The 24,699-nt window shown below is 49.7% G+C and overlaps 1 protein-coding gene across 1 annotated transcript in view; it reads left to right on the forward strand.

Annotated features, from left to right (window-relative positions):
- The window catches only part of SLIT3 (slit guidance ligand 3), a 594,639-nt gene that overhangs the window by 498,548 nt on the left and 71,392 nt on the right, over positions 1-24,699 (forward strand). Inside the window, exons 13-16 of the mRNA XM_047873095.1 lie at positions 8,299-8,442; positions 9,596-9,759; positions 19,669-19,819; positions 20,783-20,857. Of these exons, the coding sequence (XP_047729051.1) occupies positions 8,299-8,442; positions 9,596-9,759; positions 19,669-19,819; positions 20,783-20,857 (534 nt within the window). The remainder of the gene's footprint in view (positions 1-8,298; positions 8,443-9,595; positions 9,760-19,668; positions 19,820-20,782; positions 20,858-24,699) is intronic.

Genomic DNA, 24,699 nt, shown 5'->3' on the forward strand with positions numbered 1-24,699 from the left:
GTGCGTGGTGGTCTGTATGCCCATCCCTCCTTAAAACAGAGTGCTGGGAAGTGAGTCCCACACCCATTTGGACAAGAAGTATGTTAGACACTCCCTGCTAATGTGCTGAGAACTGAAATATCCCATGTGAAGATGTCTCAGAATGTAAGGTTAGGACAAGATATGTCACATGCTCCCAGGTCCAGGGATGGGAGCAGCTGGATTACCAGAGAACTGACCCTTCTCCTGGCTGTGCCCATCCCTTTCCTCATCAGAAACTTTAGCTCAGAGGTCGACCTCTCCCAAAACAAGAAAAGCTGTCAGTGCGTCTCTAGAGCCATCACTTTCCCCTCTGACGGGCAGCTGCAAGGTGTGCTGTCCCAGCTCCCCCAGGAAATAAAGAGCATTCATTTAGTGCTCATTGATTGCATGGCAGATGCGTAGGAAAGTGGCTCGAGTAGGGCAGGCGGTCCTTTGAGGTAGAAGCTTTCACATAAATGCTGGGCACAGTCAATGTTAAGCCTGCTCCAGGAGGTCTGAACCCAAACCAGACTGCCTTTGGGCTGGAATAAGTTAAGACAACCCAGGCACCTGTTGTTTGATTTTCTTGGAAGGCAGACAAGACCCTTTGAGAATCTTGGAGTCTGCCAAGCAACATGCCAGTTACAGGGCAGTGAGCAAAACTCCACCCCCCTAGCTCACTTTTCTTCACCAGCTGTTTCGCGAGTATTACTACTGCTGCTAATTACTTAATATGCTCCAGAACCCGTGCCAAAGCAATGTTATGTGCTTGTATGCTTCTCTGGTCTACGCAACAGTGCTAAGAGGAAGGTATTGTGAAAAGGCCCATTTTACAGATGGGGAAACTGAGGCATCGAAAGGTTAAGTAACATGGCCATTGTCTTTCAGCGTGTAAGTGATGGAGCGTTGGCATCCAGGCAGGCTAATTCTAGAGTCCATGCAAGAGACTTCTGCTTCAGGCCCTGTCACAGGCAGATCTGCAGAACTAGTTCTGTGATCCACAGAGCAAGAGTTCCTCACAGGCTCGTGCCAAGGAGGAGGTACTGCTGAACTGACTGTTTCTGGTTCCTTTCGTTATGCCTCAGTATCCGTCACAGGCTGCTGTCTCCCTGGGACTTCCTCTGGCCCCTTGTCATCCCACTAACCCCTGTGAGAGGGCATGAAGAAGCTGCCCGTCTGTAAAGACTGGGTTAAGGGCAGATGGTGAGAACTCCCCAGCAGTGGAAGCAGACTTACTTTGTGATGCACTTTTGAGGGAGGGCTTCTTCCCTTCCTTGTGCGCCCGGGGCTTCCCAAGGGAGGCCTTCAGGGAGATGTAAAATCTGGAGTCATCCCATGCTTGGCCATTGAGTGAATGATTCACCCCTCTTAAAGGACCAGTTGGTAACCAGAAGGCAAGTGACCACCCTGGTAGCTGTTGAGGGAGGGAAGGAGCAAGCCAGATCACACTAGGGGAGGTCTTTGATCCCCCAATAGCAGGTGATGGCTGCCGTGTCCAGTCTCTCAGAATCTCCGCTTCCCTCTGCTTGCACCCTGTTCCTACAGTTCTCCTCTGTCTGTGGACTCCAGGGAGGTCCTGTTTTTCAGACAGGCTATCCAATGGCATTGCTACATTTGCAGTTTCCTGTGCATTAGGAATCACCATGACAACCCACAGCCTGTGACCAGCAGTGCAGCCATTATTGGGAGGGAATGGAAGAGTCTTCTTTGTCCCTAGTTGGGCCTGGGATGGTTCCTCCTGTTTCCTCTCCTGAGTGTTGAGCCTGACGTGGCCCAGAGCAAGACTGGGCAGCGTTAGGGTTTCTTGACCTCGTGGCACCAGATATCACCAGGCTTCTCCCCATGTCTGGCCTCAGTAGGTTCCTGAATGTCAAAGTAAATCCCCCATATCATATGGTAATGATGAGAACATAGTATCTGTGCTAAGGCAAGAGAGTAGGTCTTATTAAAATTAATGTGTAAAAAAAAAGTCAGGAGCACCTGGGTGGCTCAGTCAGTTAAGTGTCTGACTTCAGTTCAGGTCATGATCTCACGGCTTGTGGGTTCGAGCCCCACGTTGGGCTCTGTGCTGACAGCTCAGAGCCTGGAGCCTGCTTGGGATTCTGTGTCTCCCTCTCTCTCTGCTCCTCCACCTCTCTCTCTCTCTTTCTCTCTCTCTCAAAAATAAATACATTAAAAAATCTTTTGTAAAAGTTCAGGATGACAGAGCGTTAATTCTGGAGAAATTTTAAAAAAAGAAAAAAGAGGAAGACATTAATGAGAGAGGTTTGGCTCTGTGTCCTGCAGCTTAATCAGGGGTCCAAGATACCTCCCCAGATTGGTGTCCTCACGAATAGTTTATGCCAATGCATAATGGTGGTAAATACTCACAGGGAGAGACCTTTTTCTGAGGAGGAGCAATAGAAAAAATGCCAGGCAGTTATTGGTACCGTCTTTCTCCTCCTCCGTATCTACATCTGAGTATTTATAAAACAAACTGACTCCCCAGCCTTGTGTTAGGAAAAGGAAGCTCCCCAAAGCACCTGCCCCCTTGGCAGGAGCCTGGGCCAGCTTTCCATCTCATGGTCTTTCCTGCAAGGACTTGACTAATTTCCAGGAAGAGGGTCACTATGCCCTCTCTTGGCACCAGTTTTCTGAGCAAACCTTGTACTCTGGAGTTTAGAATATGCTTTTGACATTTCCAGACAAATACCACTCAAGTAGGAGCGGCAACATAACTGCTGTCTTCCACAGACCCACGGGCAGGTGTGGAGAGTATAAATACCACCCAGAACGTTAGCTCTGGGCCACTGAATCAACACGTGAATTGCTAGAGTTGCCAAGGTGATTTTAATGCAATTTATCATTAAAGCTGACTCCCGATGTTTGTGTTTTCCGAACTGTGCAGCGAAGGCCTGTGAGCTCTGTGGGACTCTTCACTGAGGAGGAGATGTGGGCAAGGACAGTAGCTAAAAATGGGGTCTCAGTGGTCTTCTGCCCTGTTGGCCTCTTTAGAGAAAGTGGGTGTGGTAGGGCCTTTTCACTGATGAGGGTGGACCTCATCTCCCTCCTGTGGTTCTTCTCTCTGTATCTCCTGGGCCTTGAAGGAAGGAAGCTGCCAGCTGCTCCTGTATTGAGAGCATCTGGGACCTTTCTGGCCAGGGCAGGCCGGGTCCCCGAGCAGGAGGACTTGAGTCACAAGAGCCCTCCTTAGCCCAGACCCAGGGTATTTCACTGCCCCCTCTACAAGCTCCAGCTCTGTGGTTCTCTGTGGCTTATTTCCTGCCTGGCCTTTTCTGAAGGCAATGGTTCTGGAAAGGATTATCTCTTAGCAGCATCGTTATGTTGGTTAGTCAGTGGACTGAGTGCTAATACCTCTTGACGTGGAACATATGTGGAAGCTGCACGTGCTCATGGAAGAGGGGTTGGGAGAGGGCCTCGTAGGGCTGACACTTGGAAGTAAATATAGAAGGTGATGTCTGTGCACTCCTGCTGGATGTGCCATTCGCCTTAATCCCCTCTGAAGGGAGCATGGCTTTTTGTTTTGTTATGTTGTAGAATCGTCACTAGCTTAATGGGAGTGGCCACAGAGAACATATTGCCATCTCCTCCCATCAGCATTGGGTGATTCCCAAGGTCCATTAATGGGCATCAGGGTGGCATAATGAGTGGGAGCAAAGCCCTTGTGCTAAGATAACATGGATCCCCTTCTCAAACTGCCACTTACTACTGTGCAACTTTGGTCGCCAGTACTTAAGTTTTCTGTGTCCCAACAGTTTTCTGTGTCATCTGTCTGATGGAGATAACTCTTACTCTCTAGTGGGGACATTCAGTGGGTTAGTGTTTGTAAGGTGGTTGGTGGGTGTTTGATCATACATTATGCTTGTTACATGTTACATCATGTGGTCCTGCTGTTCATCTGGCCTGTCCATCTCAGCCCTTCTCTCTCCTTTTGCTTATAAGACCTTCAAAAGAGGCTCTTTGGGAGGTGGGTCTGGGAGCAGGTGGCCCCAAAATATGGCTGGATTTGCTTCTGGGGGAAATATTTATGAGCACAAGATGCCCTCAACCCCCAACTCACTGGATCCAACAAGAGATCAAGCTGAAGGTCTAGTTGGGGATGTCAAAGTTTTGGCTTTGAATACCAGGCAGCCTTTCAAATGAGGCAACCTGGAGCATCTCATCTTGCATGAGGGATGCTGCTGTTTCTGCTTCATCACTGTCCCCTGATCTGCCCAAGGTAGAGTGAGAATTCAGAGGAGCCACGCATACTGCTCCCAAGTCAGCATGTGGTTAATGATCGCTGAAGGTTGAAATGCTGCTTCGTGTGTGTGTGTGTGAGCCCCTCAGTGAAGAACCTTCCACTTTGTGCCAATGGCAGTTTGGTGAGCATCCCAAAAAGCATCCCATCTCCAACTACTTGGTGCCAAGTCCTTCCTAAGAGTTGGCAGGATTCCTGATCGCTCCAGACAACCAAACGGCGAGCAGTCTTCCTGACCCAACCAGACCTCTGCCCACCTGGTGCATTCCATGCCCAGGTGCATTCCAAAGCTAGCAAAAATAACCACTCCCAGAGACCAGGAACATGCTTCACTGGGCATGGAAGAAAGAGTATGGATTCTCTGTGGTGGATAAAAGCTGAGGTCTGGAGTCAGGCTGGTATGTTTCACTTACTGCTTGGTCAAATCTGCCACCACTCGGACCCTCAGTTTCCACACCAGCAAAATGAGGACAATCTTCGTGCTGCTGTGAGGCTGAAATAAAATACTGTGTGGAAAGTGCTTTGGAAAACGCTTGGCACGGGGCTGCACAGAGCTGTGGTCCCTAGAGATGTCACTGCGTTATTAGTATCATTTCAGCAGCTGCACTGCTGTTGTTCCTCAAAGGGAGATGAAATAGGACAGACCCAGCAGCCTTGAGGGGAAAAAGAGGGAAAATCGATCTCTCCAGGGAAAGAGACAGAAGGCCTGTCTTCAGGAGTTCTTATGGAAATGCTGAACCCCATTACAAATAGTTGTTTACTCTCTGTTTGCTCCACAGCATGTTTTTTCAATTCCCCTCCAACTCTTGTCCATGTACCAGGTAGCTCAGGGATCCTTTCGTGGAAGACAGATGGAGTTGAGTAGCTGCCAGCCTTCCTCCCAAAGGAGAGAGGACAGAAGGATGGGCTGTTAGATCTTGCTGGTGCTAGGGATCAGTGAGGCTGTCCTCAGCATCTAAATCGGGATAAGCAGCTTAATTTTATCTCTTCCTGCACCTACGTGTCTTGCCTTAGGGAGCCAAGCATCCTGGGAGGGAGGGAGTGACCAAGAGACTGTGCCCTTTTGTATTTCCGCTTGCTCCCTGCTTCATGCACTCTGCGCCTCATGCTGTCTTTGCCTAGTAATTCCGCCAGCCTGGGGTGTTTTGATGCCTTCCATCTTTGAGATAACACCCCATGCTAAGACATCTAGAAGTAGTAGGGAACAAGGAAAAGCATTTGGATCAGAAAAAGAAGCCTCAGTAGTTCTGATGAGTGAGGAGGGTTGCCCCCAGGAGCATGCAGATTGGCTACCCTTTCAAGGCAGGTCAGAGTCACCACTGCTCTCTCCCTGGGGGCTCCCTCTTTGTCCAGGGTCTAGTGTTCCCCAGAACTGCAGCTGGGCTCTTTAATCTGCACTAGGGTCTCAGGTATGAGTGCCCACTCAGGCAAGACAGGCGAAGAAGCTGGTGAAAGACATCGCTAGGGAAGAGAGAGGACTGTGGCAAACAGGGAGCATGGGTCCTATCGAAAGGGGACAGCCACCCCATAGCTGCCTCCAGTGGACTCCATGTTGCTAGAATTTCTGAAATTTTTTTTCAAGAGGAAATAGAAATCTGGGGTGTGTGTGTGTGTGTGTATGTGTGAGAGAGAGAGAGATAGAGAGGGAGAGAGAGGGAGGGAGGCAGGGAGAGGGAGAGAAATTTCCCAATTTTAAAACACTGGGAGGGTGAATGAACAGATTTGCATGTGGGATGTCACAATATATTGCAGGGAAGATTCTTTCTTCAGGGCATCAGATTGGTACCTCTGACTTGGTCTCTTTACTGAATTGTTCAGTATTTCCTAGCAAAGGGATCCCCTCTTAAGGCCCTGAATATCAAGGTTTGGAATAAATCATTTACCAGGCACTTTATTTTCCTTTGTAAACAAGCACACCAAACACCCGTGTGTGAAGGGTCCATTCCTGCCCCATGGGTGCTTAGCCCTGCTGGGTCCCTCTGGCTTTTCTCCCTATTTCTTTGCTCCTTGGTGTCCTCCTTGGAATGTCCCCAGAATGGATTGACCTTGACTAAAATGCAATCTATAAAGCACAGGACATCCTTGCGGGGGAATGCCACCGGGGGATAGACAGATGGGTGGGGTATATAAGGTGTTCGTAAAGAAAAAAGTGCACCCTCCAGAGACATCAGTTCTCGTAACTACCTCCAGCATGTTCCCTGGAAACGCATGCAACCTTGACCAAGCCACCACATTCTCAGCCTCAGTTCTGTCACCTAAACTTGGGAGGCTGGCTGTACCCATCTGCCTAGGTTACCGTGAGAACAATTGGATGTCAGGAAAGCACTTTGGAAAACAACAAGAGTATTCTAGCTTTTCTCTACTGCAAGGCAGGAGGACATCTGTGTGAACCCTTGGGACCCTGCCCATTATTAGCCAGATTAAACACGCAGCTCTTGTACTTGTCACTGCCACAGCTGCCTGCCTGCACGCAGGCTGCAGGGGCCCCACTGGGAGGATGGGCCTCCAGCAAGGGAGAGGTGCTATAGAAGGCTGAGCTCCCAGGGGCAACCCCCCCATCACCAACTCAAGTCCCCTAGACCCTGGCATCAGAGCCTGTGGAGGCCAGCCCGTTACGAGTCTCCTGGGCCACTCTCCACGAGAGGAGCTCTGAGCCAGCCTTGAAAGAGAAATGTTAAAAATTTAACATTTTTATTGGTTCGTCTAGTTCTCCTCTCCCCTACGTTTATTGACGAGGGAATGAGAAATGATTTTATACTAGTTAAGAGGGTACAAACAGTTGGTCTAGGATCATAAAGGAAATTCTCAGGACTCAGATTTGCTTGACTTGCCAGCCCCATGCTGGAGAACTCTTCTATAACCCTCATGGCATCACCTACGCTGGACCAGAGTTTCACCTGAAAGGCAGCTTCTTTTGATGCTTTTTTTTTTTTTTTTTTCTTTTGGTGGAGGGAGGGGTATGCAGATCTAAAACCAGGGAAGACAGGTGCCACCTTAGAGTGTGGTCCCCTGGAGTTGTGTACGGGGTTGGGTATATTTCATAATAAATGCTTGTTGCTGAGCACCAAGAATAAAGGGAATGAAAGTGATGTCATCTGTGACATCAGGGCTTACAGTCATCATAGGTGGGAGGCCAGTGGTAAACAAGGACAAACACCCTGTGATCACAAATGGAGAGAAGTACTACGAAGAAAATAAACTGGAGCTAGGAGAGACAGTCATGGGGGGCTGGGGGTCTTGCTGTAGGTGAGGGGATCAGGGCAGGCCTTTCTAGGGAGGTGACATTTAAGCTGATATGTGGGGGAGGAGAAGGAACCACCTTATGAAAGGTGGTAAAGAACGTGTTCAAAGGACCTGGGCCAAAATGCTTATGGGGGCGTTTGAGGAACGAAGTGTAGTGAGCAGGGATGCATGGAGGAGGGGAAAGGGGTAGAGCTTGGATCACACTGGGCTCCATCCATGTTGCGTGTGTGGGAGCACGTGCATGTGTGTCAGAGACAGAGAATGTGTATGTGCACACACCCATGCTTGCCCGTGGATGTATCTTTTCCCGGGAGGATTGGATAACCTATAACTTCCATCACATTTCCAATGGGATCAGTGATTTCACAGAACTCTAAGAAGACTTCTGAATCAAAATTGCCCTTCGTCAGTCAACTAAAGCTTTGAAACAGTTGTGCCAAATGAATTTTTTTCCCCCATTCCTGGAAGCTCTGTGTTCTAAAGCAGAAAGTCAAGCATGTGTGCTGCCATTTCCAGGCTTCCTCTGAGGGCCTGGGTACCAGGGAAGGCTGCGGGGGATTTCAGTATGTGGCCCAGTATCCTCAGTAGCTGGTGTACAAGTGCCTGGACATGTTTGGAGTTTCGGTGGCCGCGGGAATGCAAGAACCCCCCCGCCCCCACACACACATACTCTAGCGGCAGGGGCCCATGGCTCTCAGGAGAGCATTAGGCTGTCTCTGGAGGAGAGCTCTGACGCCTGTCTCCTGCATGCGCAGCCCTTGCTCCGTGGGTGACTCCCAGGAGCAGTGAGTCACTGGCCTCTCTTGTGCTTGCAGCCTCCTCAATGCCAACAAGATCAACTGCCTGCGAGTGAACACGTTTCAGGACCTACAGAACCTCAATCTGCTCTCCCTGTATGACAACAAGCTGCAGACCATCAGCAAGGGACTCTTTGCCCCTCTGCAGGCCATCCAGACCCTGTGAGTATGCCCCCTCAAATGCCAGCACACGCACAGGCAGCCAGTGACCCCAAACACCCAGGCACAGACAGCCCCCAAAATGAAGGCTAGGTGAGCGTGTCCCAGAGCATGTCTGGAGGCTGCGGTGAGAATGGCCGTAAGCTCACCTGTACTGAGCACCCACCCGGTGCTCAACACTTCGCTGAGCACTTTCCCCGTGTTCAAACCTTTAGATCTCACAGCAACCCTGTGAGGTAGGTGTTGTGAGGATCCCTCATTTCTAGGTGAGCAAACCAATGGGCAGAGAGGTTAAGTAACTTACTCAAAGTTGCACAGCTAGTAAGAAACAGGATTCGAACAGGCTCCCCTGCTCGCTTAACCACTGTACTCTGAGCAGGCCCCATCTCTGCTAATAGCCCAATCCTCCCCACCAACACCCCGCACCACCCTGCAAAATCAACCCTCTGCTACAGGCACTCGGAATTTTTCACCTTCCCTTCAGGAAGCACTTCCTCACTGCAGAGGATCATAAATAACTCCGTTAGATAAATAACACCTGAGGACAGATCTCAGCCCATCCCAGGCCTGACCATGAACCTGGGGCTTCTGGATGCCTTCTAAGTCACCTGGCACTTACTGCCCCTAGCCAGAGACAGGCGCCGATAAAGAGCTGAGAACAGCTGCTGCATGTTGAACACCGACCACGCGCTGAGCGCTGCGCTGGCCCTGTGGAGTTTTCTTATAAGCCGGGCAGAGCCGGACTCACGGTGCTGCCCTGGTGATGATGAGGGTAACAGCAATACCCACTGCTGTATGTGGAACACCCACCATGAGCCAGTCACCCTGCCAGCTGCTTTATGTGCCTGGCGTTGCTGAGCTTAGAGAAATAAAATCCAGGCTGCTGTAAGCACATACCCTGAGCCTGTGACTTTGCCCATCACCGCTGGTGTGGGTCAGAATCGAGGTGAGCGGTGGGTCCTGCCCCAGGTCAGGAGAGCAAGGAGATGGCACCAGCTGATGCCAGCCGCACCTGTGACCCTCTCTGGCACATAGCAGGCCTCAGGCCCCACCCTCTCTGCGTTCTGCCCGATGAGGAGGGGCCCAGCACCAGGCACGGTGGCGGTGGAGAGTGGCACCCCGGGTCACTCCTGATCAATTCTCATCCCTCTCGCAGCCACTTAGCCCAAAACCCATTTGTGTGCGACTGCCACTTGAAGTGGCTGGCCGATTACCTGCAGGACAACCCCATCGAGACGAGCGGGGCCCGCTGCAGCAGCCCGCGCCGGCTGGCCAACAAACGCATCAGCCAGATCAAGAGCAAGAAGTTCCGCTGCTCAGGTAATCAGGTTACGGGGCTGGGCCCCACCTTCCGACTCAGTACTGCAGCCCCAGAGAGGCCAGTAATCCAATCTGGAGGACAGCGAGCGCTGTAATGGCTCCTAGGGAGCATCTTTGCAAATTAAATTGGGAAAATTCAGTTAGTCCTGCAGAAAACCAATTACCTTATGGATTTAAAATAAAACACACGCACACACAATAAAAGCATGGGGTGGGGCGGGGGGTGGTGCACAATTTCAGGAGAGACAGAACCCAGGTGGCAGCCTATCTCCAGGGTCAGGTGGAAGCTAGGGGAGGGGCAGCCTTTACACACGTGCCTTTTAGAGGCTGCAGTTTATTTTCTTTGAGTCTCCAAAGCGTGCTCCCCAAGTGGCAGATAGGGAAAGAAATGGGTCCCAGGCCAGGCTGCAAGCAGCATGTAATGTTGGGAGGCTCCCATCCCCTCTAAGACCGCCTTTGGTACAGCCCTCAGACCACAGTTTGTTACAGATTTCACAGACATTAGCTAGCTGTCTCCTCCACCCTAGACTGGTATAGTCTGTTCATGGAGAAAACAGCAAAGAGTTGTGCTCTCTAGGAAAGCAAAGCCTCACTTTCCAGTTTCCAAGCTCGTTCTGGAATCCTTCCTCCCTACTGCACCCAGGAAAGACACTGGGGGTGAATGCCAGAGGGGTTCTCAGGTCATCTTGAAAAGAGAAGTAGCTGTCCTTGACCTGATAGCTAGATAAACAGGCAGTTAAAAATGGCGAGCATTTGTGCCATTTGCTACTGGAAAAAAATCACCACACTGCCTTGTGCTCCCAATGGTGAGAGATTGATAGTATAATGTGCTGAGATGGGTTGGTGCCAACAGTCACAATCTGTGTGTCAGCAAGAGCCCTTCTTCTCCCCTGCCCAAGAGCATCTTATGTAAGCGACTTCTCCCAGGGAGAATGACAGCATGGTCACCGGTCGCTGGGAGAAGACCAGCAGACAGACTTCTGCTCCTTTCATGTTGTTCTTGGCCTCTGAGTCAAATCCTTTAGTCCACGTCTCCAGAGTGATAAACTTTAGCTATTTTATCTTCTTCAATAGAACCTAACACCTCAAGAGGGCTTGGAGATACCACAGGGACTTTGTGGCAAAATGAGGCGTTGGTCCCAATTTGTCTGCCTCAGAATAACAATGTCAGTTTCTTACTTGTGATGAACTCTGTGCTGAGTGCATCTAGTTTGATTTGGTTCTTCCACTAGTCCTGTGAGATCACCCGGAGGAGTCCTCATTCTGCAGCTGAGGGAGCCAGGGACTCAGAGGTAAAGGGCACCCCATGGTCACAGCAAGCAAACAGTGGAGGCAACCCCCAGGTCTGGCTCACTCCTCGACACCACGCAGCATGTAGGAGAGAAGGAGCATTGGGAAAACAGTCCAACTGCTTGGATGACTCTCTTCCTAGTTTATGGTCCTACCCCCACTCCCCAAAACTCTTTCCTTAAGTTCATTCTTGGGCCAGCAGCATCTCTGGGAGGGAAACCCTCTCCCAGCCCTGGAGTGTCACCTGAGGCACAACCATCCTTCCTCAGGGCCTTTCTCATAATGCACACCTCTTCTTCCCTCTGTCCCCTCTGTTCCTATCCAAGTCTGGGAGTGGGGGGAGCTGACTTAATTAGCTGTAACAAGCAGTTGTGCCCCAGAAGAGGGGGTGAGAAGAAGCAGGGGAAGGTTGAGTGCCATCTCCCAGCCCCAACCCCTCAGGCTCACAGGGGACCTGTCAGGAGCTCAAGGATTTGTGTTGATGCCAAGACCATGGGGCCACACAAAACGGGAGGGGGATCGGCCCAGGGTCTGAGGATGGCATCTCCCAGAGACAAAATCTTGGCAGGTGCCTAGGAATGACTGTGGGCTGGGACTAGGGGTGGCAGGATGAGGGTACAGATGGAATGAAGTAGGAGAAAGAAAATAGCAGGCTGACCTAGGGGACAGTAACACATAGTTCTCTTGCTGTGCCACTACCTGCCTGCCTTTGCATGGGAGAGATCCTGGCTGCTTTTCCTATGGAGGGCAGGAGTGCTTGGAAATTTTAAAAAGAAACAGAAGCACAGGGTTCTTGGATTGACCCTGTCTAAAAGATTTTTTTTTTAAATCAATACTAAGCAGATTATTCCTGTAAAGGTAGGGAACGTCAGAGCTGATGCCTGACAGATAGCATTCTATGTGCTATTATTTCATGTAGCTGCAGAGAAGAGAGGTAGAGAGACCTACTGGTGAGTATCAAAGACCTTGGATTTGACAGACACTGGGGTCCAGGCCCGCCTTGGCTTTAGGGGATACAGAAGCCATAGGTCTAAAGCTTTGTGTTTCCAGGAAGCTCCAGAAGGAGGGTCAGGTGATGCATACTGGAGTTGACAGATAATAACTCTGCATTTTACTTTCCCCTAAAAGCACCCCCATTGCAAAGACAGCTGATGTAATTAGAAGCCAATTTCAGGGCTGCTCCTGCAATGCATAAAGCCCCTCCTTAGGCAGGGCGTCTGGTTCCCAGCTGCCCTGTGTCTGCCTCTATCAGCTGCATCCGCCGCCCTGGGCAGCAGTATCTGGTTAGAGGTGAATGCTGCCAGCTGGGGTAATCTGACCATCAGATTAAGTCCCCCTGAAAAGCCGCAGTCTGGCTGCCTGGGACCCCAAGCCCATCCTCAGGGGAGCACTTGGCAGTTGGAAGATATCTTCCATCACACCTCCTTCCTTCGTGTGTAGCGATCTGTTGGCAAGAAGAAATTCACAGTGAAAAGTACAGAGGGTGATGACACAATATGAGAAAAGATGGCCAATAGCAAGATACTTCTCAGGTCATCACAGAGTTTTAGAGAACTCAGAATTCACACAGTCCCTGCTAGAAATGAAGAAATTGAGGCCTACACAGCAGGAAAGTATTGTCTGAGGTTATAGAGTAGGATTTTCAAGATGAGATCTGAAACCCAGGACATTCAATGTGCTGCGAAGATTTTCTCTCTTGTCCCTCCTTTTTTGTTGTTGTTGTTGTTGAGGGAAATCAAAGAGAAGGGTTAAAGGCTTGGGGGCAGGGGCACGAAAGGGATGGATTTTTCCTGCTCTGGTACCAAGGCCCTGATCCAACTTGAATGTGAAATCCCAACAACCAGGGTGTTACAGAGCCCTGCATGTCCAGACATCAGAGCAGAGTTGAGACTAGAGTACAACGGCCACTCTAGCTGGTCAGATGGGAGGGCTTTGAAAGAGGTCAGACCTGGGGCTGTGGAGTGACCTTGACTCACTGGTCAACCATTGCAGATAACCTATGCACTGTCAAGATGCTGTGACCATCTCGCCCCAAAAACACATTGTAGGGGAACAGTGACTCCGTTCCTCCTGTCAGAGGCCAAGAGCAGGGAGGATCCCAGTCACCTGGCCCTGACTTCTGGTCTGTTCGAGAAGTACATATCTCCTCCCAGTGGCTTGGGAGGAAGTTCATAAAAACTGTCGCTGATCTGTTGCAGATAGGGACATGGAGACTGGACGCCCTCACCTGGGCCCATGGCACCCAGAAAGTTTGGTTGTTGGTCCCTCCACCCACTGCCATGATTCACAACCATGGAGGAAATCTGCAATCAGGAAGGACCCTAGAATCTGGTGTCTTCCCCCTTTCCTTCCTTCTCTTAGTCTGAAAGAGACTACTTACCGTGATGGGAACTGGTCACTGTTCTCAGACAGTTGTAACTGTAGGTTTCCCAGTCCCAAACGCAGGGCCCCATTGGCTTTCCCATCTTTCTCCTTGGCTAGGGACGTGTATTTTCTTTTGATACCGTACCCCGCCCCCGCCTTCTCCATTACATGTTGAGTCATCTGGAATGAATGTCTGTCAGCCAGAGGGTTTCTGGGGGTCCTTGAAGGATACTGAGGAAATTTCTGAGGTATGGAATATGAAAGGGGCTTTTCCTAAAGAAGAGCATTGCAGCTTCGTTAGGCCACTGGGAGTTGTGGCTTGTCTCTTCATGCAAGGGGCTGGGGGAACAAACTGTTATGGATCCACTGTGTTGTGGGGATGGGCCCCAGGATGCAGAGTGTGCAGAAGCTGCTTCTGCTAAGTGTGATGTCTTGGCAGATCAGTGGTACGATGGAGCGGGATTTAGAGGTTCTGTTCAGGCCCGTGATATGACTGGAGACATCTGCCGTCATAACCCATTGTGCCCTGATTCTCCTGAGCAGGGGTGTCCAGTAGTCTCCCGCCCGATCTCCTCCCTTTCCCCTGTGACTGCCCCAGGGCGGGGTCCAAGGGCGGTGGGGCTCCTGTCTTCAGAAGTGTTCCTGTGGAACCCTGCTCCTGGTACTAATCACGCTCCGTGGGGGCCTGCTCCGGCTTCCGCTTCTCCACGCTGCTTCCTCTGAGCGCTCCTGTCCTCTCTCTGACGCTGCTTCCTGACCTTGATTCTGACCAGTCGCCGCGGGGCTTTCCTTTGTGCTTGATCTAACCATGTGGTGGAACGATGGAAACGGAACATGGTTCTGTCAAGCACCGCGGAAAGCTCCGCGCTCTCCTGCAGCATGGCCCACCGCCACCACCGCTGGACATCTTCTCTGCTCTGGAGCACCGCAGCCCGCCATCTGCCAGACCCACTTCTCCTGGTCTAGCCTCACGGAGGGCGGGGGGCGGGAGCCTGGGAGGATCCGCAGAGACCTCCACCTCCAGGTAGCGGATACGGGCTGAAATGGGTTTGGAGGAGCACACTGGGGACAAGCTAAGATCTAGAACCACATCTCCTACCCCAGATGGAGGCATCACCCCCTCCCCCAGGCTACTCTGGATGCCGGCCAAAGGGTAAAGTAGCTAGGCTGAAGCTCAGAAACCACTGTTTTTCTTCTGTTCAAAGAGAACAGGTACACCCAAGGCCTGTGCCCCATCATTTCATGGAAAAGTCCCAGTGCAAGGTCATCTTCCCAAGTGGTAGCTAACCCAAAGGTCATACTGCTTTGTGACCTACTCCCTCTCCTCTATCTTTACCAGAAGCATCGGGGATAAATGTGAGCATGAGAATTAGTGAGAGTGGCATGAGTCTGAGACTTTGGATTTAACTCGCACCTCCTCCTGGACCCAACCCCCACTCCTCATGAGTACATTGGCCCTGGTCCCCATGTAGCCTAAAGTCCAGGCTGTTATCTTGACCTTCCGGGAACAGTTAACATGTGGCCCAAGAGCTGGGCTCCTCACATGGAGCTAGTCCAGTGCCACACGAGGGCTGTGCAGAGATCTGCTATCTCTGATAATCAAGAGAGGGATCTTGGCAACCCCCATTCTGTTTGTTTATTAGTAAATCCTAGGCTCAGTGTAACTAGAAGATTGTGGTTTTGGTTCATGCCATGAAGTCTGTGTCCCACCCCAAATGAGAGAAAGCCATGCTGGGAACCAAATCCTGGCATAGGCCTGGAAGCCAGCTCTGGCCTCTCATGGTAACATGTGACTTGACTGTCTCCTCTCCCTCAGGTCACCCCTCAGAGCCAGGGCCCAGCCGTTGCTGAGTAACAGAGTCCTGTTGGCCTGTCTGGATGCTTTTACCATTTACTGAGTGCTTACTCTAGGTCAGGTGCTGAACTATTTCGATCATTACCTTGTTTTAATTTTTACAACAACCTTATAAGTCCCATTTCACAGATGAGGATATCAAGTCAGAGAGGTTAACTAACTTACCCAGGCTCAGATGGCTGCTCTTTCCAGCTATAATACTCACCCTTCCTAGCTACGGACAGTCTCATCGCCTTGAATTAGAAAATGAAAAAGAATGATAAGATTGACTTGAATGGATAGGGAGTTGAAAAACATTTTAACACTCCCCCTCAAGCTTGCTTCTGTTAATGGAAAAAAAGTTGAGTAAGCACGTGAGCAAGCAGTGCTGTTTGAATGGCTCCTCCCTCCAGCATGGATATACCAAGATCCATTTGGTACACAACAAATCCCTGATCCTGGAGCAGTCCCCTATCCTGAACAGAGGGGGCATTCTGAGTGCCTTGGCACTGCCCCCACCATGACAGGGGCCAGGCCTCTGGTCCACAATGGCACCTTCACAGGCACCTCCCTGGTTCTGCAGCAGCAGGCTTGTGACCAGGCAGTGCCCAGCTGCAGGCCATGGGCATTTCCCTCTGGTTTCAGGCAGATGGCTGCATTCATAATAGACTGTGATGGGGATAGCTTACGAGGACAGCTGTCTGCCCAACTGATCACCAAACTCCTGGTAAAACAGTTGATATTTTCTAGTCACTGGTATCTAGTCCCCCAGCCTTTGCCCATGAGTGGATAACTGTGTGCCTGGCAATGTTCTCTTGATTCCATTCCTTACTTACAACCCTTTGCTTGTCCATGTGGCTCTCTCTTCAAGCTGACAATCTCCCCCCCAATTCCTCTTTCTGCTCCTTTCCTCCTTTCATCCCACCCACGTTAGGGATATTGGAGGTAGAAGAGGAGAGCTCTGGACACACGTGCATTGGCAGGGCCATGGTCATCAGATAACAGTGAATCTGTGACTTTCATTCAACAAACTGGTTGCCCAAAGAATGACACAAATCCAGACCACTAAGGACAGCAGCCATCCTGGGCCCAGCACTGGCCTCTGCAGCCAAGCCCATCCACAGAGTGGGAGCTGTGGCTCCCTACCTGCCCCAATCCCATGACCATCCAGATGTTAAGTACATGCTCTCCTGGGAAGTGGCCACAGGGCAGGGATTCGTAATAAAATCGCATTGCTATGGATTTCCACCCCCTGGTCTATTAAAGCTCTCTGTGATCATGTACCAAGTGTCGTTGTTCTGAGCTGCCCGCATAGAGGGAGGAGGGCTACAGGGGCAGGAACAGGCGAAATGCCAGATGACATCAGCTCTCCCATGACCCATTTCAGCCGGGGTTTTGTTTTATGGTCCTTCTTCAAGTCCTCCAAGATCTCTGCTGTCTGAACTCTCCCCAAAGAGAAGAAGCAGCGGCCTCTTCAGTTACTCCCCTCCTCCTAAGTATTTCTGGCAGTGACAAATATGCATTGAGATTGAAATTGACTTTTAAAGCTCTGGAAAAGTTAAAAATACTTTTGGGTAGTTATGAGCATTAGGCATAACAAATGGCTCCGAGAAACCCAGGGTAGTTTCGGTAATGAAATATGAAGTGATGGGGGTGGCATTTCAGGCTGCCTCTGACTGGGGAAGGAACTCTTTGGGTTACGTGCAAACGCCGTTATTAACATTTCTGGCTGCCACTCAAATAAAATATCACACTCCGACCCCCTCATTACTACAAACCAGGGCAATAACAAAAACAGCAGGGGGGGATGCTGGAAAGAACATATTAGTCCATTGAATCTAATTGCAAAATCATTTCATTAAAATGGGTCAGCGGTTCCATCGCAGAGGTCCACCAGTTATAATCTAACTATACTACAGAGAGCGATTCCTGCTAACTACAGACGCTCTCACCTTGATTAAAACGAAAACGCATTTAATCAGTGGCAGTCCCTGGCCACAGCCCAGCCAGGGTACATCTTCAAGCTCATCGTGTTGAAGAGCAGCACAATGTGCTCCCTCCTGTCTTTCAGAGGCATTTGATCAGTGCCCAAGGTTCCTCCACTTTGCAGGGATTCCATTGTAGACACCTTCTGAAAGAAAAATACATGCATATGTCCAAAATGCCCCTTCACGCCGTCACCGTGTAGAACCACTGGCAAGGAGCAAGAGAAGATTGTCATTTAGCAGGGTTTGCAAGATGAAATTCATCCAGGACACAGCATGCTGATGTGTCTGGAGGAAGATGGCCCAGGTCAGAGTTATTCAGTGGGAGGGATGCTGGCAAGCCAAGGGCAAGAGATTTGCATAATGCATTGGATTAGGAAGCAGCCCAAATAACTGTGGGGATACGTGCTCAGATTGTGCTCACACAAGCCTGGGAGTGGAAGGGTGGGATGAAGGAGGGGGACAAGGAGGGAGCAGAGGGAAAGGTCCAGGCCTCTGATCCTCTGTCTTAAGTAGAAGACACTTCAGAATCAGAGACTTCATTCCCAGTCAGGAATTGGCATAGGTTGATAAGGTGAGGGGGAAGAAACCAAGAGCATGGAAGATGTCTGCTTCCTGCCTCCCATAGCCCTCTGCAGGAAAATGCCAATCAATCTACCTCTGCCAAGTTGGACTCTATGATCAGTTCTAGAAGGACTGGAATAAAGGTTTTGTCAAAATGCACATCTGCAGGAAAGCATAGTATTAATCACACAAGCCTTGGCTTCAGCCTGACTGGGTTCATCCCTCTGTCATATATCAATTGACCTGAGAGCCTCAGTTTTCTCTTCTATAAAATGGAGTCACAATGATCTCGAGAGTGTTACAGGGATCAAATGGACTCACCCATTTGAAGTTTGATGAATAATGCCTCGTTCATGGTCTGTGATCCATAAATGTCAGCTATTATCACTAGCTACACTGATATTTTAATGGCCTCTGATACGCCAAATATTCCACTAAGTTCTTGAAAACAATAGTAGTAGAATCATAAATATTTATACAATTCTTTACCCTTCCCCAGAGACTCTTCACTGCCTCGCTCTTCCTTGCATTTTCACGACCACCCCTGTGAGATAGGGGCAAGTACTAGATTCCCATTTTACATGTGGACAGACTGAGGCTAGTGAGTGCCAGAGCCTGGACAAACCCACTACTGCTAAAACTTCTGAGCTGCTGGTGCCCCACGTCACCCCTAATGCAGATAAGATCACCAAGGTCTGTCTCAACCAGTTAAGCGCTCCAGTGATGTCCATGTTCTCTGAAACACTTTCAGAAATACTTATAGGACAACTGATGTGCTATTACACCTCGGGCAAACATGGACCAAGCCCATGTTTTGTACCTAGCATGGTGCTAATGAAGCGGTGGCCCCTGCCAACTAGCTGGTGGCTGGTAGGAGAGCCAGGGTTTCCCCAGTCACCTCCGCTGTGATTGCTGGTCTCACGAGGTTTGCCCAGGTACCAAGCAAGGGATTATTTCCAATCAATAAAGCAGTACCCCTGGACGTCTTGTGAGACATCACTTATTGATACTGTTGCCATTACTGTGTGACCTCAGGAGAAAGTCAATGTCAAAAAAATAAATCTTAGTTCCAGCTAAGAACTGGCCTTTCACTGTGGTTGAACAGAGCTTATTCTCAAAAGATCGGGCAAATCATTCGGACCCTCACAAGAGCTGTGCTTGTCTTGACAGTTTTTAAATGTTAATTTATTACTACTGTGTTTTTAAAGAGGATCATCAGGCAACTCTGAGCCAAATTCCCGAGCGTTAGGGCAGTGGGCTTCAAATCCCCAGGTCCCCAACCCTCGTTATTGTCTTCAATGCTGAAATCTAGTGTCAACAGTCATTGACCACCATATGCTGGGCCTCCTTTATTGTTTCCTTACTTGCTTGAAGATAACTGAGTGTGAACCCCCCCCTCCCTTACCTCATCCTCGCCCTGACAGCCCTCATCAAAACCCCACCAGAATCTCTTCATTTGGACTTTCATGGACATTTAGACAGTCCACAGATGATGGGTATCATGGACTCAGTACTCTCCACCCCAAATTATAGGACAAATTCTGCACACATGCACCTAAGAGCATTTCTCTGAGGAGAGCATAAGTTTGCATCAGCTTCTCAAAAAGGTCCGTGACCCACCAAAGCTTAAGAGCCCACAGAGCTTGAGCCTGGTTTCCCAGAGGACTGAAATCATGAATGACAAAGACCAAATGGAAAGTGGGGATCTGGGGTAGAGAGGGCACCAGCAAGGTGGCCACGCATGAAGGCGATGCTGTCACTGGGCCCTCCCCACCACCACCCCACCATGTGCCTCCCCATCCCCCTGCCAACAACCTCAGCTGGGCCGGGAGCCCCGGTGGTTCTGACACCCCCCTCTTTGGCCCCGCCTAGGCTCAGAGGATTACCGCAGCAGGTTCAGCAGCGAGTGCTTCATGGACCTTGTGTGCCCCGAGAAGTGCCGCTGTGAGGGCACCATTGTGGACTGCTCCAACCAGAAGCTGGCCCGCATCCCAAGCCACCTCCCTGAATACGTCACTGATCTGTAAGTACTACCTGGGCTGGAACTCCCTACATGTCCCCACACCCAATCACCCTGAACCAGCCTGAGCAGGGTCCTCTGGAGGCAGCCCCCTCCCGGCTCAGTCACATGGGCACTCCGTGGCTGTCCTCTGCATACTTGGCACAGGATAGACACCTAGGCATCCCCTCCCCGCTCCCCAGGAATAGCTTCCTCAAACATAAAGACAGTCCATTCGTTATACAAATATTTTCTGAACACCCTCCGTGAGCCAGGCACTGTGCTAGGCCCATCAGCCTCCACAATGAACAAAGCAGATGGTCCCCCCAGTTCCTTACTAAGCTTACAATATAATAGAAAGATGGCTATAATTGTCAAAAGCGAGAAAACACTAAAATGATTAGATCTATCTGAGCCTCCAATTATCCATGCTAATAAAAGGATGTGTTGGTTGGTCCACAAATGGAAGAGCTAAAAAGCTACAGCATGGTCGGGGTGAGGGCACAGCATGTGCGGAACCAACACACGTGGGTCTGAGTCCAGTCTTCTCCAAGTTTCCTCACATCAAGCATGTTGCTTCTCAGGTCTGAGTGTCTGATTCTTAGCTATAAAATGGAAGTGATGGTGCCTACCTCCTAGGGGGGTTAAGAGGATCAAGTAAGAGAATGCAAAGCACAGAATTCATATTGAACCATGCATGGCATGGGCAAACCCGGCATAAATGATGGTGGTCTTCATTATTAGTGTTGTTAGTGTGAGGGTTCTCTTTGACTTTACACATCCCAGGGGCACACAGTGAGGCAGCACCTTTCGGCCCCTCCTTCTCTCTGACTTTTCCCCAGCTCCGCCGACCTCAGCTAGTGTGAGGTCCTGGTGTCAATTCAGCTCAAGCCATGGGGGAGCTGTGGGAGGGTCCCATGGAGGGCAGCAAAAGAGGTGCCCCATCATCAGCTATCCCACTACCTTGTCTGCTTATTTCCCATGTAGGCGACTGAACGACAATGACATATCTGTCCTAGAGGCCACTGGGATCTTCAAGAAGTTGCCCAACCTGCGGAAAATGTAAGTCAGCCTCAGGAACTTAGCAGCAGCCTCCAGGCCCTGGCCAGGGTCTGTCCTGCAGACTACAGCCATGTGCCAAGGCATTGGTGGCCCCCCCAACTCTGCTCCAGCCCTTCTCAGCCTCCTCCTGACCCCACATTGGGCATGTATTTAGAAGTAGGACAGGAAGGGGGCGCCTGGGTGGCGCAGTCGGTTAAGCGTCCGACTTCAGCCAGGTCACGATCTCGCGTTCCGTGAGTTCGAGCCCCGCGTCGGGCTGTGGGCTGATGGCTCAGAGCCTGGAGCCTGTTTCCGATTCTGTGTCTCCCTCTCTCTCTGCCCCTCCCCCGTTCATGCTCTGTCTCTCTCTGTCCCAAAAATAAATAAACGTTGAAAAAAAAAATTTAAAAAAAGAAGTAGGACAGGAAGGCACAGCCATACAGAGACAGACCAAAATGAAACTTCACTGTTTTTACATTGTCAGTTATTCTGCAGATCATGCATTCTACAGCATCCCTAAGTCTCCAGGTCCCCTCTCTTCATCCTGATCCCCCACACCCAACACCTACCCCAAGGAGGGTTAAGAGGGACTCAGGTAAGGTCCAGCAATGGAACTCAGAGGTCTAGGGTGCGCATCACTTCGTACTTTTTACAAGGTGACAGGTGAAAGGTCTGTTTCTAGATGGCCTCTAGAGGCTTCTGCATTAGACCTTGGAGCAGAAACGCCAGATGTCTTGTATGCCGAGCTGCAGTCTCGGTGTCCCCGGGCCTGAGTGGAGCCTGACATCAGGCAAAGGGTCCACGTGGTTATGCTGGCTTCTCCAATGCCGTGGCTGCCTGTCCTCATAACCCTCTCCCTGCCTAGGAGTGTGGGCCAGACAAGAATAATGTGGCTGAGCTAAGGGAGTATTTGTCCCAGGCCAGGGGCCACATTCCCTGCCTCATGCACATCATCTCATGAAGTCCTTATATACCTGCCTGCTGCTGCTTCACACTCCTTTGTGTGGCTGAGGAGGCTGGCAGGGCTCAAAGAGGTTTTATGACTTGTCTGAGACCACACAGCCAATAAATGTCAGAGTTGGCACTCATACGTGGGTTCATCTGTCATCGCACTAGTGTGCAGGTGGGCTCGCTTCCCTTCATCCTCCCTTCCCACGTGCCCTAGCAGAGGAACCAGCACACATGGGAACTCTCTACCATCTAACTCCCTTCTCCTTGGCCCCTCTCCCTACTCTCACCCCAGAGTCCACATCTCCTGGCCCCAGAGTTGGGTTTGCCTGTGGAACAAAGGAAATACAATTAAGCCTCATTACTCACAAATCCCATATTTGCTAATTGGCTTACTCACTGAAACTTATTTGTAATCTCAAAATCAATACAGTGCTTTCATACTCATTTGTAGACATGGACGGAACAGCAAAAAACTTTGAGGCCCCTACACGCATGTTCTCAGCTGAAATCAAAAATGGCCACGCATGCTCTGATTTCTTGTTGCGGCTCTCGGACTGTAAATAGGTGTCCTTTTCACAGTATATTTGGTGCCACATCCTTTCACATGTTTATGCTTTTTGTCAGTGATTTTGCTATTTAAAGGGCCCTAGTTTTAGATCTTTGCATAGTGCTGAAGGGCTATCTAGCCTTCCTAAGCACAAGAAGGCTGTGATGTACCTTATGGAGAAAATGCGTGTTACATAGCTTTGTTCAGACATGAGTTATAGGGCTGTAGGCTGTGAGTACAATGTAAATAAATCAACGGTGTATATTAAAATAAGGTGTCTTTAAACAGAAACACATATCAAACAATGTTATGTATTGATCAGCTGATGAAAATGTTGTGACCAGAGACTCACAGTAACCTAACCCTGTATGTCCCCTAGGAGCAATGGTTCAGCATTCCCTAATTCATTTTTCCCCAGTGACTTTATAGAATATAGCCACCATGAATAATGGGAACTGACTGTAACCCTTAATTTTTGTCTTGTTCTTCAGTCTTCCCCCCGCATCAGTCCCCTGCAGGCAAAGAGGAGAAAGACCTTCCCCTGCCCCGTGCAGTACCCTCCTCCTTCCCTCCCTGCCCACGGCCACCACCTTGCCCATGGCCTGGAAACTGCTCTGTAACTGGGAGCAGTAGCACTCTGAAGGGACAGATGAGAGAGGGACACATGTGGGTCCTGGTGAGGATTGTGGCTGCCTGTGTGTCAAGCTTCAGAGGCCAAGCATAGACATCACCCATCACCTGCAAGGAAATGCCCTTTTGAATTCAAACTTGAGAAAGGTGTGCTTTTTTAACCTCAAAACAGAAACTTCCATGTATATGGAGATAAGGCAGGTATTAAAATGAGTAAGGCTAGCCAAGTACATATCTGCACAGTAAACAGGATCAAGTAGTATTTGCTTCCATAAAGAAATATTACGCCCACACACACCATGTTCAGTGGAGCTCATGCACTTTGAGTCGATCTTTCATCTTCCCATTTGTAACAGGGATGGGAGAACAGAGAACCATTTCTGTGCACCAAGAAAACAATAGCACAAACACAATGATAAGTGGCAACCAACTCCCAGCATCCACATCCAAGCAACAAGAGAGTAGTGGGGACTGTGACAAAACACAGACCCAGTTCTCGCCCAAGGAGGCACCGGTTGCTTGGCTTGTCCCAGTATTTGCCTTGCTCAAATGAAGGTCAGGGTTGCCAGAAAATCCCTTCAGCAGCCAGAAATCCATGTGTGGGGAAAGAACAGACCTGTGTTTCTTCCGAGTTCAGCTCTTTCCCTCTCCTGCTGTGTGACCCTAGGAGTGTCCTTAGCCTTGCTGAGCCTTAGTTATATTATTTACATAATAGACATAAATCCTCCTTCCTTGTAAGTTATGATGAGGATCAGAAATAAGTATGGGAGTGCCTGGGTGGCTCAGTCGGCTAAGGGGCCATCTTTTGATTTCAGCTCAAGTCATGATCCCAGGGTTCATGAGATTGAACCCCATGCTCAGCGAGAGCTGAGAATACCTGCTTGGTATTCTCTCCCCCTTTGCCCCTTCCCCACTCATATTCACTCTCTCTAAAAATAGATAAATAAACATTTTTTTAAAAATAAATAGGGGTGCCTGGGTGGCTCAGTCAGTTAAGCATCTGACTCTTGTTTTTGGCTCGGGTCATGATCTCAGGGGTTTGTGGGTTTGGGCCCTGCTGTCAGCACAGAGCCTATTTAGGATTCTGTCTCTCCCTCTCTCTGCCTCTCCCCCGCTCACACTATCTTTGTCTCTCTCAAATAAAATAAAATAAAATAAAATAAAATAAAATAAAATAAAATAAAATAACTTAAATAAAACAGGAGTTGCAAATTCAAATACTTTCAGGACCCAGGAAGTAGCACAAATGTGGAAAGGAGCTGGGTACAGGGCAGTGTTAATAATAACAATAATAATAGCTAGCCATTAATGGTTACTAAACACTGTACTCTGCCCCAGACTGTACTGATACTAATCCATTTAACTCCCACAAAGAGAACCAAAAAAGCTTTGAGATTGTTTCCTTTTACAAATAAGGAAGCTGAAACATAGAAAGCACCTTACCCAAGGTTAAAACTCAAGCACCAAGAGCATCTGGGTGGCTCAGTCAGTTGAGCATCCATCCAACACTTGATTTCAGCTCGGGTCATGATCTCATGGTTCATGAGATCAAGCCCGTGAGATTGAGCCCTGTGTCTGGTTCTGTGCTGACAGTGCAGATCCAGCCTGGGATTCTATCTCCCTCTCTCTCTGCCCCTCCCCCCACCCGTGCTAGTGCTCTCTTTCAAATAAACATTTAAAAACAAAAACAAAAACTGAAGCTGTAACACCAGCAGTGGTAACAGTGGGGAATGCA

Source organism: Prionailurus viverrinus, chromosome A1 (assembly GCF_022837055.1).
Source record: "Prionailurus viverrinus isolate Anna chromosome A1, UM_Priviv_1.0, whole genome shotgun sequence".
Taxonomy (NCBI): Eukaryota; Metazoa; Chordata; class Mammalia; order Carnivora; family Felidae; genus Prionailurus; species Prionailurus viverrinus.